General features: G+C 49.3%; 4 protein-coding genes across 4 annotated transcripts; 3 read left to right on the forward strand and 1 right to left on the reverse strand.

Annotated features, from left to right (window-relative positions):
• Nucleotides 1-2,560: 2,560 nt before the first annotated feature.
• On the forward strand, nucleotides 2,561-5,406 carry SPT5_3 (transcription elongation factor spt5; the record flags this gene model as incomplete). Its single annotated transcript, XM_036779824.1, has 8 exons — nucleotides 2,561-2,578; nucleotides 2,635-2,713; nucleotides 2,770-2,889; nucleotides 2,938-3,026; nucleotides 3,082-4,242; nucleotides 4,292-4,674; nucleotides 4,721-4,902; nucleotides 4,958-5,406. The coding sequence occupies 8 exons, from the start codon at nucleotides 2,561-2,563 to the stop codon at nucleotides 5,404-5,406; spliced, it is 2,481 nt and encodes an 826-aa protein (XP_036629213.1).
• A 425-nt stretch (nucleotides 5,407-5,831) lies between these two features.
• On the forward strand, nucleotides 5,832-7,599 carry PC9H_010331 (uncharacterized protein; the record flags this gene model as incomplete). Its single annotated transcript, XM_036779825.1, has 8 exons — nucleotides 5,832-5,963; nucleotides 6,014-6,163; nucleotides 6,216-6,260; nucleotides 6,315-6,389; nucleotides 6,595-6,636; nucleotides 6,797-6,838; nucleotides 6,887-7,159; nucleotides 7,207-7,599. 8 exons carry the CDS (start codon nucleotides 5,832-5,834, stop codon nucleotides 7,597-7,599), a joined length of 1,152 nt encoding a protein of 383 aa, XP_036629214.1.
• A 161-nt stretch (nucleotides 7,600-7,760) lies between these two features.
• PC9H_010332 (uncharacterized protein) lies at nucleotides 7,761-9,724 on the reverse strand (the record flags this gene model as incomplete). The annotated part of the gene is made up of 7 exons (XM_036779826.1): nucleotides 7,761-8,003; nucleotides 8,762-8,891; nucleotides 8,956-9,027; nucleotides 9,082-9,276; nucleotides 9,329-9,427; nucleotides 9,479-9,544; nucleotides 9,600-9,724. 7 exons carry the CDS (start codon nucleotides 9,722-9,724, stop codon nucleotides 7,761-7,763), a joined length of 930 nt encoding a protein of 309 aa, XP_036629215.1.
• Nucleotides 9,725-11,529: 1,805 nt separating this feature from the next.
• On the forward strand, nucleotides 11,530-13,665 carry PC9H_010333 (uncharacterized protein; the record flags this gene model as incomplete). Its single annotated transcript, XM_036779827.1, has 10 exons — nucleotides 11,530-11,676; nucleotides 11,732-11,890; nucleotides 11,962-12,047; nucleotides 12,116-12,445; nucleotides 12,504-12,655; nucleotides 12,708-13,078; nucleotides 13,121-13,131; nucleotides 13,180-13,419; nucleotides 13,474-13,573; nucleotides 13,624-13,665. The coding sequence occupies 10 exons, from the start codon at nucleotides 11,530-11,532 to the stop codon at nucleotides 13,663-13,665; spliced, it is 1,638 nt and encodes a 545-aa protein (XP_036629216.1).
• Nucleotides 13,666-16,503: the final 2,838 nt, after the last annotated feature.

Consider the following 16,503-nt stretch of genomic DNA (forward strand, 5'->3'; position numbering starts at 1 on the left):
ACGCTGGCCAGCTTGGCTCAATTGACACAATACGACCGTTAAATAGCCTTTGACTTATAATTATTCTCGGACATAATGTGCATGCATGGCCATATGTTGGTGAGCTTGATTGTTGATAGGAACTTGTTACAGATTACATGATTATATGTGTGCAAGATATCGCGTTGGTCCTGGAACGACTGAGCATGCCGCCCCTTGCCGTCCTCGATGCGGCCAATCATCGTCAAAAACTCTGACTCGACCTCAGTAATATATATGCTTCCGGCGTAAAGAAATAAGATTGCAACCGGATCGTTCGTAGTTGTGAACTTGCAATTAGTTCCGTTGGGTGAGCGACAGGCCTAGACGACCTGGCAAAGTTGTCAAGTATTCGCTTGAGTTGAACCTATGAAAGTCCGGGTGTACACATATTGTTCTTCAATTGCTGTTTCATTCCTTTCGTGACATGGCCATGCGCTTTCACCCAGTGACGGTTCTGTGAGCCACTGCTACCAAAGGTTTCAACGCAGCCTTCGTACAAGCATGGAAATGGTTTAGATTTCATGCTTGGGCTAGTTTGCGGCACGTTTAGCTGTTGAAAACATGATGTTGGGGAAGACAAGGACTTACTGTGTACGGCAATGCTCAACAAGCATGGTGTTTCGATTGAAAGTCTTCTGACATTCTGGACATACCAATCGTCTGACCCAAGAGAGTTAACATTCAATTCGAGACAAACAAAGAGCCAATGACGCACCCGAGCGTGATATTTAGGTGCTCTAGCTGTATGTGTTCTCGGACATTACTGATTTTGGATGTATAATGACAAGGGGCATTCGACCCCGTTGCCAGCCATATGCAACGCCATAGGAGTTTGCCATCAGCCTGCCGCGCCAGTTCCATGTAATGCTTGCATTTGTCCGCTGCGGACACGGAATGCAAATCGGAGCTCGTGTGTGAGGCCGTGTTAGGGTGCACCAGTATTCCAAGCGGCGTTGAGGTCAACAGTGGCTTCGAGGTCGACAACGGCGTCGATGTTTCGGATGTCCCGCCTCTAAAGTTGAACATTGAGTATATGATGGAAGGTACCATAGTTCAGAGCGCGACTCAACTGGAAAGCACCTCGAGCTACACGGGAACTTGGCATCCCGTCGGGTTTACGGTTCGGTGGAGGCAAGAGAAATACAGGCTCCCCGTTCGATTTTTCCCTTGCACCACAGAAACTCCTGCGCCTGAAGATTATGTTTAGACGGGAGGTGATAAACCATCACCATGAATTAATGACTGACTGAGCCGCGTTTGTGAGAGCCGACTCCAGGGCAGCATTACGAATACTACGCTCCGAATCACCTCCCGCCAGCAAGGTAGGTAGGGGATCCACACCCGTTGCTGTTGTGCTATCATCTTGGAATAGGGTCGACATAACGCAGCAAGACGAAAATGAAGGCGAGAAAAAGTGGATTCCTTCTTCTATATACGACCGAACCCGACACGAGAAGGTCAGTCACTGACTATCGAGTGTCTCCTTTAAATGAGATTTTTCTTCTGTCCGCACACCTTTGTCACGTACATGGAAACATTGCTCGAAGAGTCATATCCTACAAAGGAGAGCGATATTCCGTATCAAAGGTGGATCCATGCTAGCCGAACAAGCTAGAGTCCGGTCAGATGTTAGAATGTTCAATGGTGTTCCAGAAAAGAACAAATGACGTAGGACGTTGGAATGTCGAAATTCCACGGAAGCTTGCAAAGAATGGAACGCAGGGCACGTTACGAGGCGCTAGGCCGCGTGTGTGAACGGAATCAAAATTGTCTATTGATAGCAGGATCCCCCAGCACAGCATCAACGAATACATAAATCTGGCAAGTCTGTTCCGGGTTCTCGTCAGACTGTGCACAATGCGCTCACCCTAAATTCTACCAGGAACGGCAAAGAAGAAACTTCGTTCATTCGCACTAATCGCCCTTGCCTCTTAGCGTGCCTTCGAGTCACCTTACTTACTTCGCAGCGCCAGATTCCGCTGCAGTGCGTGCATCCTAGAAACCCACACGCCAGTGCCTATAAATGTCATAGGCACTGGGGATCCACCTATTATACCATCCATTTCTTTTAGTAGGCGCGGACCGTGGTTTATATATAGTAAAGGCCCAGGTCTGTCGCTCGCCGTTCTTTACTTTTGAGCAGACGGCCCGAGAGGGTGCAACAAAATGAATCTACACATATGATTGTAGCGGACACTGTAGATGATGATGCAGGGATTGCACTTCGATGCACGAGTATTTTGCATGTATATTATTCCCTCGAATCTTTTACTTCTTGTTTCTGCCAAGCAACATGCAGAATATACAGCGCCTACCCGCGCTATGAAAACAAGCACTTCCCTCTTCAGTTGTTGCGTCGTGAGAGGCCCTTTTCTTTGGGGGCCTCCTTGCTATGCATTCGACTAGTTGTTGACTCGGAACAACGCGCTGTATAGTAGTAGTAGCGCGTTGTAACATCAAATCACGTGCACGTGACCATCGAAGGTCGCGTGCTGACGTACCTCCCTCAAGGCCTCATACCTGACACCTGTAGCCAGCCATGAGACCATACCGAGACGTGAGATTCAATTTCATATCTTTGCGCTCCCGTATCGTACCAACACAGTCGTTCAGATACTTGCTTTCCTTGACATCGAGGCCGGGGTGGAAAACTCAGATGATGATGACGACCACGACGACATTGATACAGATTGTAAGTACCCTCAAAAACATCATCTCCCATCTCCAATTCAATGCTTAGATTTACAGCCTTTATCTCAGATGAACCCGAGACACCTTCCAGCCACTTGATTACTAACAGACATCACACCGACCCGCTGGAATTCTGGAATACTGATGCCGAGTCTATGGTGAACGCCATCGTCGATCGTTATAGAGGTAGCCAGCGATCCGCTTGGAAAGCTCAACACACGGCAGAACGAAAGAAACATACAGACGGGTGGAAGGCTACTGTCGCGTATCTCCCTTCTATCACAGACGGAGACATTTGGAAAGTCGCCGTGACAGTAGGCCATCATCTCCTATGCATAAAATTCGATACAGCAGCTGACTCTCTTCAAGCCTGGCTGCGAACTTAGCGTTGTTACAACTATATTCAACAAAGTCTCGGCCCTGAAGATTGATGGCGTCGACAGTGCCTTCTACAGAGAAGGTATCTCTGGTGTTGTCTACGTTGAGGCTCGAAACTACGGTGCTGCCCTCACTGTTCTCATGGGCATAAACAATGTCTGGCTCCGATATTACAAGGCTGAAGGTGGCCCCGTCGACTTGGTACCCATCAGCGAAAGGTTGGCCCTACTATCAATGGTAAAAAACTTCGTCAGTGAAGTCGAAAAGCCGGCGAACGAGCAACAACGATTTGTCCGAATCCGTGACCGTACTCGATATCGACACAATCTCGGTATCATTGTGAACTACAATATGGACGCAAGGCACGCCCTCGTCCTTGTGGTACCGCGCGAATTGACCGGCACACGCAGGCGCCTTGCTGCACCACCGGTCCTTAAAATGGACCCTTCTGTCAAGGAGGGGGGGCCCTCCTCCGACCGGGCCTTGTTTACTTCCGACGGTATTGGCAATCTCGAGACGGTGAGTTCCGACGGGCAATACCTTTCGGGACTGGAAGTCAGGAGAATAGACGTGGATCAACTTGTCTATCATGATATACACCCTACTGCTCACGAACTGGATATGTTTGAAGCTACGGGACACACCGAGATCTGCAAGTTCGTTAACCAAGCTCGAGATCTACAAATTCGTCAAGGAGAGAAATTTGAGGTAACCCAGGGTCCATGGAAGGGATTCAAAGGCATAGTTGAAGAAGGCGTAGCTACCGATCCCGCCCTATCAGTACGGATGAAGGGTAGATACTGGTGGGAGGACGTTGAGGTGCCGAAAGAGGATTTGGCTTATGCGGGACCGCAGGGTAGCACAACAACGGTGATAGCAGGCCCCTACACTGGATTGAAAGGGAGGATATGCAAATACCTTCATCATACGACAGTCATCTCTCCCGACACCGATGCAGAGCAGACGATAGATGTCAGGGTATCAGATGTCCAGCGAACCGTTGATCTTGGTGACGAGGTGGAGATTATACTGGGCACTCTTAAAGGACGTTCAGGATTTTATGTTGGCGTGGACGAAGCCAAAGCCCGGATATACCTCGACGAACCGGCTAACGCAAGAGGCAAGGAAGCACAGCAGGCTATCGGCCGGATGGTGAGATGCTTGGTTCACGAATGCGAGGCTAGCTCACAGATTCCCGCAGGTTAGCATACCGTTCGGGTGCATACGAACCCCACCAGATACTCGGAACGCACGAATTATCGCACAATGCAGTCAATCCGGGCCCACTCCCTTCCAGCTCCCACCCAATACCCGGAATCCCCAAGATATCCAAGCTATGTATACGGGCGACCCTTTTCGAGGCCTCGAAGTGGTGATCGTTGACCACCCGCTCAAGGGTTATGAAGGCTACGTTGTAGGCTCTTGTTTGGTTAACCCGCCGAATGATAGTAATTCCAATGGCGGCGACGACCGAAGCATGGAAGACACGGAAGACACGGCCATACTTGAGTTCGAAGTCAACAAACTCAACAACATCACCTGCTTTACAGCTCGACTATCAGCTCGACATCTGCAGGAGAAATAGTGCGTCTTCTCTACGATTCTACGTCCAATATTGATCCCACAGTAGCTCCAAATTACCCATCATGGAAGCAATCCACCTACCCCCACATCTCCGCGCTCCGGATCCAGCTTCTCCGGTGCCTATGGCAATGACCCCATGTCCTGATATCGATCGCTCAGAGTCCTCATGGCCAGAGGTGACACATGAATATACACGCGACGTCACCTCCGCAGCACATCGCTTCACTCGTATGTTGAGAGCTACCTTCTTACCTATCCGGCAAGTACTAACACTGTCCTGCAGACCATTGGTTAAGGAACCCTGTGATGATGCACAAGAAGTTCCAAATACTGATTCTACACACTCTTTTCGACGACGGATCTTATCGGACTGACAACGCGGCCAGTGGATATACAGTGGTGACGGAGGCATTGGATCGCTGGTCTGAGCGCATCTTCGTGAAGATGGGCGAAGAGAGGAACCTCACAACCAAGAAGATTCTTCTGAAGAAGATCATTCCCGATAACCGTTTCTTGAGACACAGCGAACGAGTGATTGTCATCGGAGAAGATATGGCTGGCAATGATTACATGATAGGTATGGTGGGTTGGGTGAATGAATCTCCGTACGCACTGGATGAGGGTGTTCAATTGGTCGCCCTCGCTGAGTCGCCAGGGTTTGCGTACGTTCGCGAGGTCAATTTGTGTAGAACAGGTGCACCCGCGCTGTGGAAGGGAGCACTTTACAATTGAGCGCACAATTTGCACATAACTCTATAGCTCTGTTATTCTTTCTGTGCGAAGTGTGACCCTTCGCTCTGTCGCCCTAAACCGGGCTGATTATACTTAGGCACCCGTTCGACTGACTGGATAAAGAGAATTTCGTCTGATGGTCTTGTTCCACTGGCAGGTCAATACCAGTCAATTAATTGCCGTACCGATGCACGCACGAGAAAGGCACCTTTCTTGTACATGTGCATCTACGTGCATCCGGCATTAAGTAAGTCAGGTGATCTGAAGCGGCAGGCCAGTTCCCCCTATCATTAGCCCCTGTGTGCCATGCCTTTAAGAGTCTTTGGGTTAACACAAAGGAACACGAAAGGAACTGAGTGACGAGCGGCTTCAAAGGGCTATAAAGAGAGCCCACCCATCCCATCTTCTTTGACGTTTGCCCTCCCATGTCTGTTCCTGCTGGTAGTGGAACTATCGCGCCGTTAACCTCCCCCACTGGCACAGGTTCACCTCACGGAAATAAACAATGGGAGGACATTCTTGAGGAAATGAGATGCCATTTACAGGATGCTGAACGAGTGAGTATATGAACCAAATCATTTGATTGCGCCTCATTAGTGTTCTATAGCTAGCTGAGGAACACCATAAGATGACCAACGAACTCCTCGATCTACAGATGGTTGGTTGGCTTCGCAAAGTGCAATTACCGCTAATTTATGCTCCCCAGCATCACCAAACTCTTCAAAACCGATACCAGTCCGACATTTGCATCCCGAAAGTCAGTCCATCCCCTTCGTGTTTAACAAGTATGCTTGAACCTTCCATGATAGCAAGACACGGCTGAATTGCAGTGGATGCTCGAGGAGCAACAAAAGGTGAGGGTTCCATAACACGGCACCCAAATGCATGAGTTCTCATTGGGTGTTTAGCATTCAAACACACTGCGTGCGGATCTTTTCACATCCCGGGCTGCATTGAAAGAATCCATTCGCGAACGTGATACAGTGAGTTCTCATAAACGTCCTCGTGCCCGTGCTCATTCTGTCTTTGCTTGTAGCTCGCTTTAAGTCATATGGAGGTTGGCCATCATTGCGCATGATGAAATCTTTCTCATTAACTCCGCAAGACCATCTCAAGTTTAGAACAACAAATAAAGGCGGCACGTCCCTATTCTTCATTTCTATCACCTCTCGCTGAGGTTGTCCCTAGGACGCTGCAAGGCAACAAGAGGAACGCTCTCGTTGTACGGCTGTAAGCGCTTCTACACTACTAGAACTTTGGCAGGCTTCTGACAACGTCGTCTCACCTTTGCTCTGTCAGATAATAGCAGGATTAGAGCGACAAATAGGAGACCTAACAGCGGTACAATTCCTTTCCTGTTTCTTCTGTTTCTATTCAATTATGTTGTCAGAATGCCACCCAGCTCGAAAAGGAACGTCTGCGTTTCGCAAGTGTGAGTATTTCTACATCTTTGGAGTTCGTCGGGGACTCAAAGTTGTAGACCGAGCGGGAGGTATATCAGTCACTCATCTGCGGCATATGCATCGATGCGGACGGCCTGCTCGACACGGACGGCGACGATAGCATGATTGTCACGAGATGCGGGCACATTTTTTGTAAGACTTGTTTGAAAGGGGCGGAAAACACTGTCTGTCCTTTCTGTCGAAGCACCAAAGGGACATTCCCGAAAGCTATCAGCGTCCCAGGAATCAGAAGTGCCTTGCGTGCATTCAAAGGGCATCAGACAGCTCGCAGAGTGGAACGCAAGACAAAGGTGAGATCATGCATGTTCGATTACCTCCAAGTACTTATTTATTTTAGTTGTTCAATAAGCGCACTGCCCGTGCTTCTCAGCTTACTGGAAGTAACTTCCATCGAGATATGCTGGACAAACTTGGCCTGGGGGGGATGAGCTCAGACGAGTCAGATGGAGGTGAAGAGCCCGTGCCAACTGTCTGCCAGGTTCCTTGGCGAAGTCCACATATTACGAAGCTCCTTCATGAACTTGATGACACGGGATCACCAGCTGAGAGGCAGCATGTGGTCCACGCTATGCCTAGTAGCAGCAAAGCAGTGCCGTGTTTGCCACGGAACTTCTATGAGGCGAAATGGCTATCTAGCCTGTCAAAGGAGAAGCGGAGGATATTGGCCATTCAGAAAAGTGTTGATTTCACTCAGACTGAGGATACATTGATGGACGATGATACGATGTAAAGTGTAGTTGTTTTATAGCTGTATGTCCGAAATGACACCTTGTTTTGAGCGTCTTTAAATAATCTCTTAATGTCTTACGCCAGTATGAAGCTGGTAATTTGCGTTGTCGAGTTTGCCAATTGTTCTGCAACGATATAATTTGGCTTTACTGTACATAGACTCTATTTACTGGAGCCTAATCGACACCATTGTTGTGAAAACGAGGTGTACATATTTGTGGTGCTGTAGAGGACCCATTGGTGCAAGCGTGCCCAGCGATCAAGGCGGGAAAAACTTGAATCCTGTTCATCAGACTTGCCTTCGTCCTCCATGTTGCCTTCCAAGCACCGCTCCTCCCACTCGCCCGCCTCCTCACCATCCATCATCCGGCTGTCTGATATGCCGGCAGAGTTTAGAAGAGATCCCTGACAAGACTAGAGTTACGGGCATTGAGTCAGAGGTGTATTGTCTGCCATGGAAAGGTCTTCAACAGTTCTGTTCGTGCAAGAGAGGCAGCGCCCGCTTGCATCCATTGCCTATAAATGGGCAAAGAAAACCGACTGGGACAGGGGTTCTTGGATGTTTACATCGCCTAAGCGTCCTTGAAGCTTGATCTTCCTTGATCCTGTAAGTGTTGATGCTGGCGAAAGGCATGCACGGGCGAGATAGACGAAGACGACAAGGATGTCGGCCCGGTGAACAACGCCGGCATCTTCAGCTCTGCAGGCCCGGCTCATCGAGGTGCAATCATGGTGTGTGGCCGTCCCTTTCACTCATGGCTTGTGCTTACAGTATTCTGCTGCGACGGGAGAGGACCTTCCAAGGAACCTCGCAGAAAACTACTAAATGTATGAATTTGTTAACATCTGACGGCCTAGGTGATTATACAGAGGTTATCGGGTTTCGAGAGTATGCTTGGTGTCACCGTGACAGCAAGAAACAAAATGGAGGTAGTCTTCACCGGTGTACTATACATTGTTGATGTAGGTATTCAAGTCCTAGAACAGCTTCTGCAATGTAGCTCTGTCCATCAATTGCGAGATTGATTTTCTTGTTACGCCCACATCGCTTTCCTTCAACCAGACCACATTCCACAAGAGACATCAATGTATGAGCTGATGTTCCATATAGTATCAGGCGGCAAACTTTCACAAAATATACTGCTTGACTATGCAATGCTTACTTTAAACCTGTTCTTGACTTGTTTGGGTGTATGTCCGTGTTCTTCAATGTGATGACGCTGCCGAGCACTGGCGTCTTTGAATGCCTGGCCACAGCCATCATAGTTGCACCCAAATGGTGTTTTCCCCAAGCTGTCGGTAATAATAAATAAATCAGGCCACGTCCAAGGAGGAAATAAAATACAAATACACGTACTGCTCATTCTTGTGGGCATCAAACCCAGCCTTCTTCGCAAATGCTTTGTTGCAAATCTCACATGTGAAACGTCTGCGAAGTAAATCAGCTACAAGATTGAAGGACGGATGGATGACTGGAATTTACTTGATCATGAGATGACTTGTCTCAATATGCCGCTTGACATCTAGCTTCCTGGTCGACGCGTACAAACAGGGAATGGATGTGTATTTGTGCTTCACCGACCATAGACACTGCCAATTGCTGTTAGGTGGCATGCTGACTTTCCGTGCGTACATCTCCCAATTCCCAGCAGAGGGAAGAGACTGTGAGGCTTCACCGCTTGCAATTGAGATGAGAAATAGAGTGATCTACACTGGACTGAGTTACATACCTAGACGTGGAGGATACGGCATGTTGCAGTATTTCAGCACGAGCACTTGAGAAGTCAGGTGCAGACGTCGATGTCTGTGGTGATGGTGAATAAAATGCTCTACGTCGGTCTATCAGGCTGCGTCACCATGAGTAGAATTATATGACTTACTGATTGAAAGCCACCGGAGGCAACCACAGTCGTCCTTTCTCGCCTCCCAGAACAAAAAGCCGCCGCCTAGTGATAACATTAGAGATAGTCATATTGCTCGTTCTACTTGTGAATTGTGTACCTAGCTGCAGAGTCAACGGACTGTTGCAGTACTCTATCGCTTGAGGAGCCAGGAATCGATGCTGGTTCTCTAGTAGATCTAGTACGGTCAGAAAGCTTGGTGTCGCGCGGTGCATCCGCTGGCATTTTTGTTGTTAGTAACGGCAGCAGCACCAGAAGCGACGGCGGTGGTGTTATATATTCAGTGAAGATGATGTGGCCAATGCACCAGGCAGACATGCTTTTGTAGTAGACTGGGCCAACCTGGTGGTACATATCAGCGAAAGTAGTGAATCACTAACAGAATCAAATTTTGCTTGGACTTCTAGATTGATGTCGCATTTGAGGGGTCCGAGATGACTGAATATGCATTAGTTCTCAGCAAACGGTAGTAAGCGCACCTAATGTGTGCATTGCTGAGCGATCGGCCGGTGCATGGTATTGGAGGCTTACAAGGAAGGGTATACTTTACGGCATGTCTTCCTGAGGATCCCAAGTGGCATTTGAATGGAAGTTAAACGTTAAGCTTAAAGCAAGGACAGTAGAACTCAGATCGGAACAGTCTTGAGTCCCCTGATACAACTCCGCGCGTCGGCCATTATTCCGAGGGTCCGCTTTGGGTAATAGAGATTGGGAACGGCGCAGAACACCCTTTGGACTCTGAACACCATGTCGGTGCTGCAACCCGCACACATCGCGCTATTAATCTTCCTGGAATAATTGGAGTTGCAAACATTGGGCTGCTGAGAACCCACTTTACTTGTTTCGTTTGAGCTCGACACATTAGCAAAACATTCAGGTTATGACAATGACTCAGTATATTCCATACATCCTCCCAGAACAGCCCCGCTGTGTCCCCTTCATTAGGTAGGAGTGAATTTTGATTCTTTATTCTTTACCAGTCAAGGGGGCGCACCACCCCGCCGTTAACAAGGAGTATTCGAGGGCCGAGTCCCGCCATTTGCCCAATTTGGCATTAGGTGCCAGAGAAACTCGCATTACCCAATATCCGAGTTGTATCAGGGGACTACATACTCAGATCGGAACACTGAAATCAGGAACATTACCAATTTGGGGGGTCTGAAGATGGCGGTGTGGACCCTGAGCAGTGCCCGCTTGCATCCATTGTCCATAAATGGACAATGAATAAATACTCTAAGCACCGCATTTGAAGTGCAAATGAGCCATGTACACAGCTAAGGTGCAACGATCACTATTCTTTCCATTCCGAGGAGTCCAAAATCTGAGGTGAATCCTGTTGTTTGTAGCACAGAATAGAAGAGAACGGATTTGTACCTGTGCTATAGTATTCGAAGCATGCTGAGAAGGGTTCATCATTCGGTGATTGTGCGTAATGGAAGCCTCCAGGCTCATGGTTGAGCAAAGCGAACCACCAGCCTTCGACTTAAATCTAACATAGAAGCATGTTGAAAATCACTACAATAGCAAGTGTCAGAATACTAGGCGTAGGACGATTTTACTGTGGCCGGGCTACTTTGGCCTGTTGCGATCTTGGATCCTTGACGCCGCAAATCATCGTCAAGAACTCTCCAAGGCAGCCTCAATAATATTCAGCTTCCAGCGTAAACAAATGAAAATGGCCGACACCCGCCTATCTTTATGAAACTTGCTGTAAATCTGAAGCACAGGTTTTACCAGCATGCATCGAAGTGGGGAGCTTGAGATAGGGGTGGCCTACTCTTATGTACCCAGTTGTTTGGCCGCGTACATGGAAATTGACCATTGATGACATCATTTGTTTACGATATGCCTCAGTACAGCTGTTTTCAAAATCGTAGACAAGGCAAACTTACTACTTTGGGCGAATGACATAATCAAGGTTTGAACTCCGAAAGGACTTGAGTCCGCCGACGACGAATCTTACTCTACCTTGGCCATCACGCACACAAGGTAACCAGCAGAAGAAGCTCATCATTACGATGTCCACTACCATGACTCTCACTCAAATTCCGAAACATACGGGCATCTCGACACCCACAATATATCGTATACTCGAAAATTGGAGGCATCTTAGGACAGTGACACCGGGAACTACAGCAGTGGGACGTCCTCGGGAACTGACACATTACGACTTCGACGTATGTTTCTCTCTTACTGTACCCCCTCCCTGCTGAATCATGGTCTACTCTTTAGTTTATTGAGGGTCTTGTTGAGCGCCAACCCGATATCTATTTATCAGAGATCCGACATGCCCTACAATCAGTCCTCGACTTGGATGTCTCTCTCAGCACCGTATCCCGTTCACTTCTACGTCGCGGACTCTTGCGCAAGCAACTCACGGTCGCGAGCGCAGTGAAGAATTACGGAACCAATACCAGGCGACTATTGCAGCTGAGTACCCCCTGAGACCCACATGTATCTAGACAAGTCGCATTGTAACAGACACACCACAAATCGGCGATGGGGTTGGGCTCCAGTTGGAGATCGGGCTCGTAGACATGACTTCTTTGTGAGAGGAACACGGTACGTTAGGCCATGGTTTTAGCTGGCTACTTTTGTACTACTGCTGTCGATCAGGTATTCCATTTTACCAGCAATTTCACTCGAGGGCGTACTTCATCTCGATAATATTCACGGCCGACCAGTCTCTGACTCACAACGAAGCGCATTCAGCCAAACCGTGTACGGACTTTTCAACGAACTTCATTCCGCTGGACTGGATCCGCCGACCTGGAGCAAACGGCAAGCCACCGCTGGGGAATATGTTTGCCAACAGCTTTTGAAACAACACCGCGAGTTCCACTACTGCGAGGATGGCAAGTACAAGGCAAGCTTATATGCAAGCATCAAATTCCCCGACTGGAACCGGGATTCGCGGCAGACTGGCAAGCTGGCCGAGCGTAGTGAGTCCTTTTTCATCATGGGGATACACTCACTTGACTCTGAGCTTCAGAACCAATTTTAGGGCGTCACGACACCTTTTTTCGACCTTACCGCCACCTGCGCCAAAGCGCCACCGAAAGCAGGCTATCAAGCAACGAAAAATCAAGGTCGAGACAGACAGCAACTTCATTGATTTGAGTCTCGATGCGGAGGATACTGAATTAGAGGACCACGGTGCGTACTTTTGGCACTCTCACAATCAGCACGTCAGACCTGCACTTTCCAGGGCATCTGCATGCCCCAGTGCCCAAGAAACCATCCGTCGGGGCTCTTGCCTCATGGCAAATGCCTCCCTCAGGCTCTACGACACCTCCAGTGATGCGGACACCACCCCTCGATATTCCGAGGTCGCCTACTCCTGTATATGAGCCACCACCAGCCGCAGACCACTCTAACGCCGCATCTCGGGCTCCCACTCTAGCACCACCAGTATCCCGCCCTTTGACTGTGTCTCACGCCATGACACCCTTCGAACCTACTGTGCAGGACTCCCCTGAGAGACCTCTTGCTTCCACCCACGGCGAGTTACTGGGTACGGATTTGGGTGCAATCAACAGGCCACCACGAATTCGAGAGAAACCTACGAGGCCCCGCCGTGTGAGTACCTCTGTTACCACGATTACCGCTTATGAGCGCTAGGTCGACAACCTGTAAGCTACTGTCTCGCATCTTTGATTCTGCGCTAACGTCGATTTTAGGGCAGGCTTATTCGTGCCTCGTTCTGCAGCGACACCCCCAGTTCCCAGGCCGACAATAGTTCTACCACCAGTCCAACCCATAACAGCTGCAACCACAAACGACGACCTGCCATTGGGACCGTCTTCGGACTCACCTCACGCCGGATGCTCCAGCAATCTTAAGTTCCCACCACCACCTCCGGATGCGAGAGTGACGAAGAAACGAACCCCAGTCAAGCCCAACGGCTCGTCAACACAGCGGTGAGTCATTTCTCTTTCTCAAATCATGTCCCAGAGTTGTCCTAACGGTTTTAGGAACCTTTACCTTATGGAGTACCTACAGCATCATCCCCAGACAACAGCGCAAGAATTCAAGGTCGTGTGGGATACATTGGTTCAAGCAGAGGTCAAACAGGTGCGCTTCCAAGATACTCTGCGCTAATATATTGACTCTCCTGAACGTAGGAATACAAACGGCTTGCGAGCCAAGACCAGGCCTCAAACTAGTGCCCATCACCCCCCCCCTCCCTTTTCCCTGTTGCCGCCGAACTCTGCCTTTGCGCTGAGAACGTCTCTTCTTGTTCACTCACCGGTACCCCCGACGGCCCTCTCTCGAGCTCAGGATTGCCCCGGACTTACTTTGCACCACTTGGACTTGGCTTGGACTTTCTCAAAATACATGGACAGTAGTAGAAATGGAGCTGTATATTAGATTATCAGTAGACCTCGTTCGTACTCAGCTGTACTCAGATTCCAAATAAAGAAGGGCATTTTGCGCTACACAGCGAGTCTCATCTTTGCACAGCTATCCTCGGCAACACTCGTCAGCTCTCATCGAAATATCTTGGAACGGCTCGGAATAGCTTCTGAGAACGCGATCAAAATCTGACAGTAGCTGGGCTATCTGAACCTCAGCGTCGCTCAGCTCAGTTCGGCTACTGTCATCGCCGATTCCCACTGGGAGCTTCAAGCTTCACGCATTGTTTGAAGCGTGCCATATGAAAATTTCGCCGTCGAGAAACGGACTAAGTTCTAAGACGAGATGTGTATCTCTGACACATGCGTTCTCATGCATCATGTCCCCTTTCCCTGCGCTTCTTACCTATTCTCCATTTCTGGGCAATGGGTTCCAAGTTAGCGCGCCAGCTCCTTTTATAGATATAGAGCCCACAGGCTGCCACGATGGAGTGATTGCCTTTATCGCTTCCTACCATCTATAGGTTCACCAACACGCTCAGCAAATGGCTGAAAGGGTTCCGATACACCGCTATACCTACTCCAGACGAGGTCAATCGAGGACGACAAGCTCTTCTACAAACCGAGGCGCCGATTCACGAGCCACTCCCTTGAACAACAGCCAGAGCGTTCTACCCCGTCTTAGCATCCCAAGTGTGATATCTTCTGAACTCCCTTCTCCCTCGGCAATTGCTGCTCCTTCTCGTATGACTGAGGCTCAAAGGGCTGAATCAAGACCAGATCAGGAGTTTCTCACTAGCGTAGGCAACGCTGTTTCTTCCCTTCAAGATGTACGTCTTTTTTCAGAAATACACTCAAATGTATATTGATACCCATCCACTTCAGAGTTTTACACAGTCTCACAGTATCCATCAAGAGCTCACAGATCGCTTCGATTCTGTAGGGTATTTCTTTGTTGTCGTCCTCCGATACTGACAATCCCAAGATTGCCAACTTGATTTCAAAGGAATTGTGCTGTGGGATATGTGTTTCCCACATGCAGAAGCCATTCACGTACGTTGCGCAGCTCTCCCATCGAGGCTCTCTTGTCTAATTGCTTTCAACTGCAGCATTGTAGAATGTGGGCACTGTTTCTGTTCCACTTGCCTTGCCAGGTGGTTCCGCCAAATTTTGGACGCCAAGTTGCTCGATCTCTATGGTATACGGCTTTTTATCAGCCCAGTGACACATGCAGAAGGGATACAACTTCGCCGGTCTATTCGATCAGACGTCGAGGATGAGGTTGTGTTCTTCTCATTTTCCTGCCCTATCTATATTATCCGACGGATTACAGGGTGTAATCGGTCGACCTTCTCCGTTCGCGGCGCAACAACTTCACACACCTCCGTTAGGGTGTTCTGATGAAGAATCACCTTGTCGCGCCGAGTTGCGCCGCTTCCCCACGCTCCAGTGCCCCCTTCTTCGTCGAGAATCTCGCTGAGCGCAGCGAAGCAACCGTCGCTCCCCGACCCAGGGTTAGGTGACGAAATATGTCCGGGCATGTTAGGAGAGTATACTGATAAAATTCCTACGGAGATAGCTGCCCTCCTCCTTGTGCTGTAGCTCAAATACCGTTTCGGTACGAGGAGAAGAGGGTGCCAACGGCCAGGATGTTGGCGCGACTCGGCGCAACAAGTACCCATCTCTAGGTATACCCTCAAGGTATATGGGACAACTTGTTGCGCCGTGTTGCGCCGCTTCCTCATCATCCAGCAGCACGTTTACTACCTGCAAAACTACCATACTGGCCCCAGCCACTTCAAACAGTGGCGCAACTCGGCGCAACAGCTCCCCAAACCTCCCCATATATATTCCCCAGGACTGGGTCGTTGTTGCGCCGAGTTGCGCCACCATCTGAGGAAGCTGTGGAATTATCTTTGTGTTTTATTTAATGTGCCCCTGTTCCCTCTTTCCCCTGACCTGCCTATTCAGGCAGCTGAGTGTTCGCATTTTCTCACAGTTACAATACATCACAACTCCGACCTATCTATATTATCCGACGGATTACAGGGTGTAATCGGTCGACCTTCTCCGTTCGCGGCGCAACAACTTCACACACCTCCGTTAGGGTGTTCTGATGAAGAATCACCTTGTTGCGCCGAGTTGCGCCGCTTCCCCACGCTCCAGTGCCCCCTTCTTCGTCGAGAATCTCGCTGAGCGCAGCGAAGCAACCGTCGCTCCCCGACCCAGGGTTAGGTGACGAAATATGTCCGGGCATGTTAGGAGAGTATACTGATAAAATTCCTATCTATATTATCCGACGGATTACAGGGTGTAATCGGTCGACCTTCTCCGTTCGCGGCGCAACAACTTCACACACCTCCGTTAGGGTGTTCTGATGAAGAATCACCTTGTTGCGCCGAGTTGCGCCGCTTCCCCACGCTCCAGTGCCCCCTTCTTCGTCGAGAATCTCGCTGAGCGCAGCGAAGCAACCGTCGCTCCCCGACCCAGGGTTAGGTGACGAAATATGTCCGGGCATGTTAGGAGAGTATACTGATAAAATTCCTACGGAGATAGCTGCCCTCCTCCTCGTGCTGTAGCTCAAATACCGTTTCGGTACGAGGAGAAGAGGGTGCCAACGGCCAGGATGTTGGCGCGACTCGGCGCACA

The sequence above is a fragment of the Pleurotus ostreatus genome (assembly GCF_014466165.1).
Source record: "Pleurotus ostreatus strain PC9 chromosome Unknown scaffold_7, whole genome shotgun sequence".
Taxonomy (NCBI): domain Eukaryota; kingdom Fungi; phylum Basidiomycota; class Agaricomycetes; order Agaricales; family Pleurotaceae; genus Pleurotus; species Pleurotus ostreatus.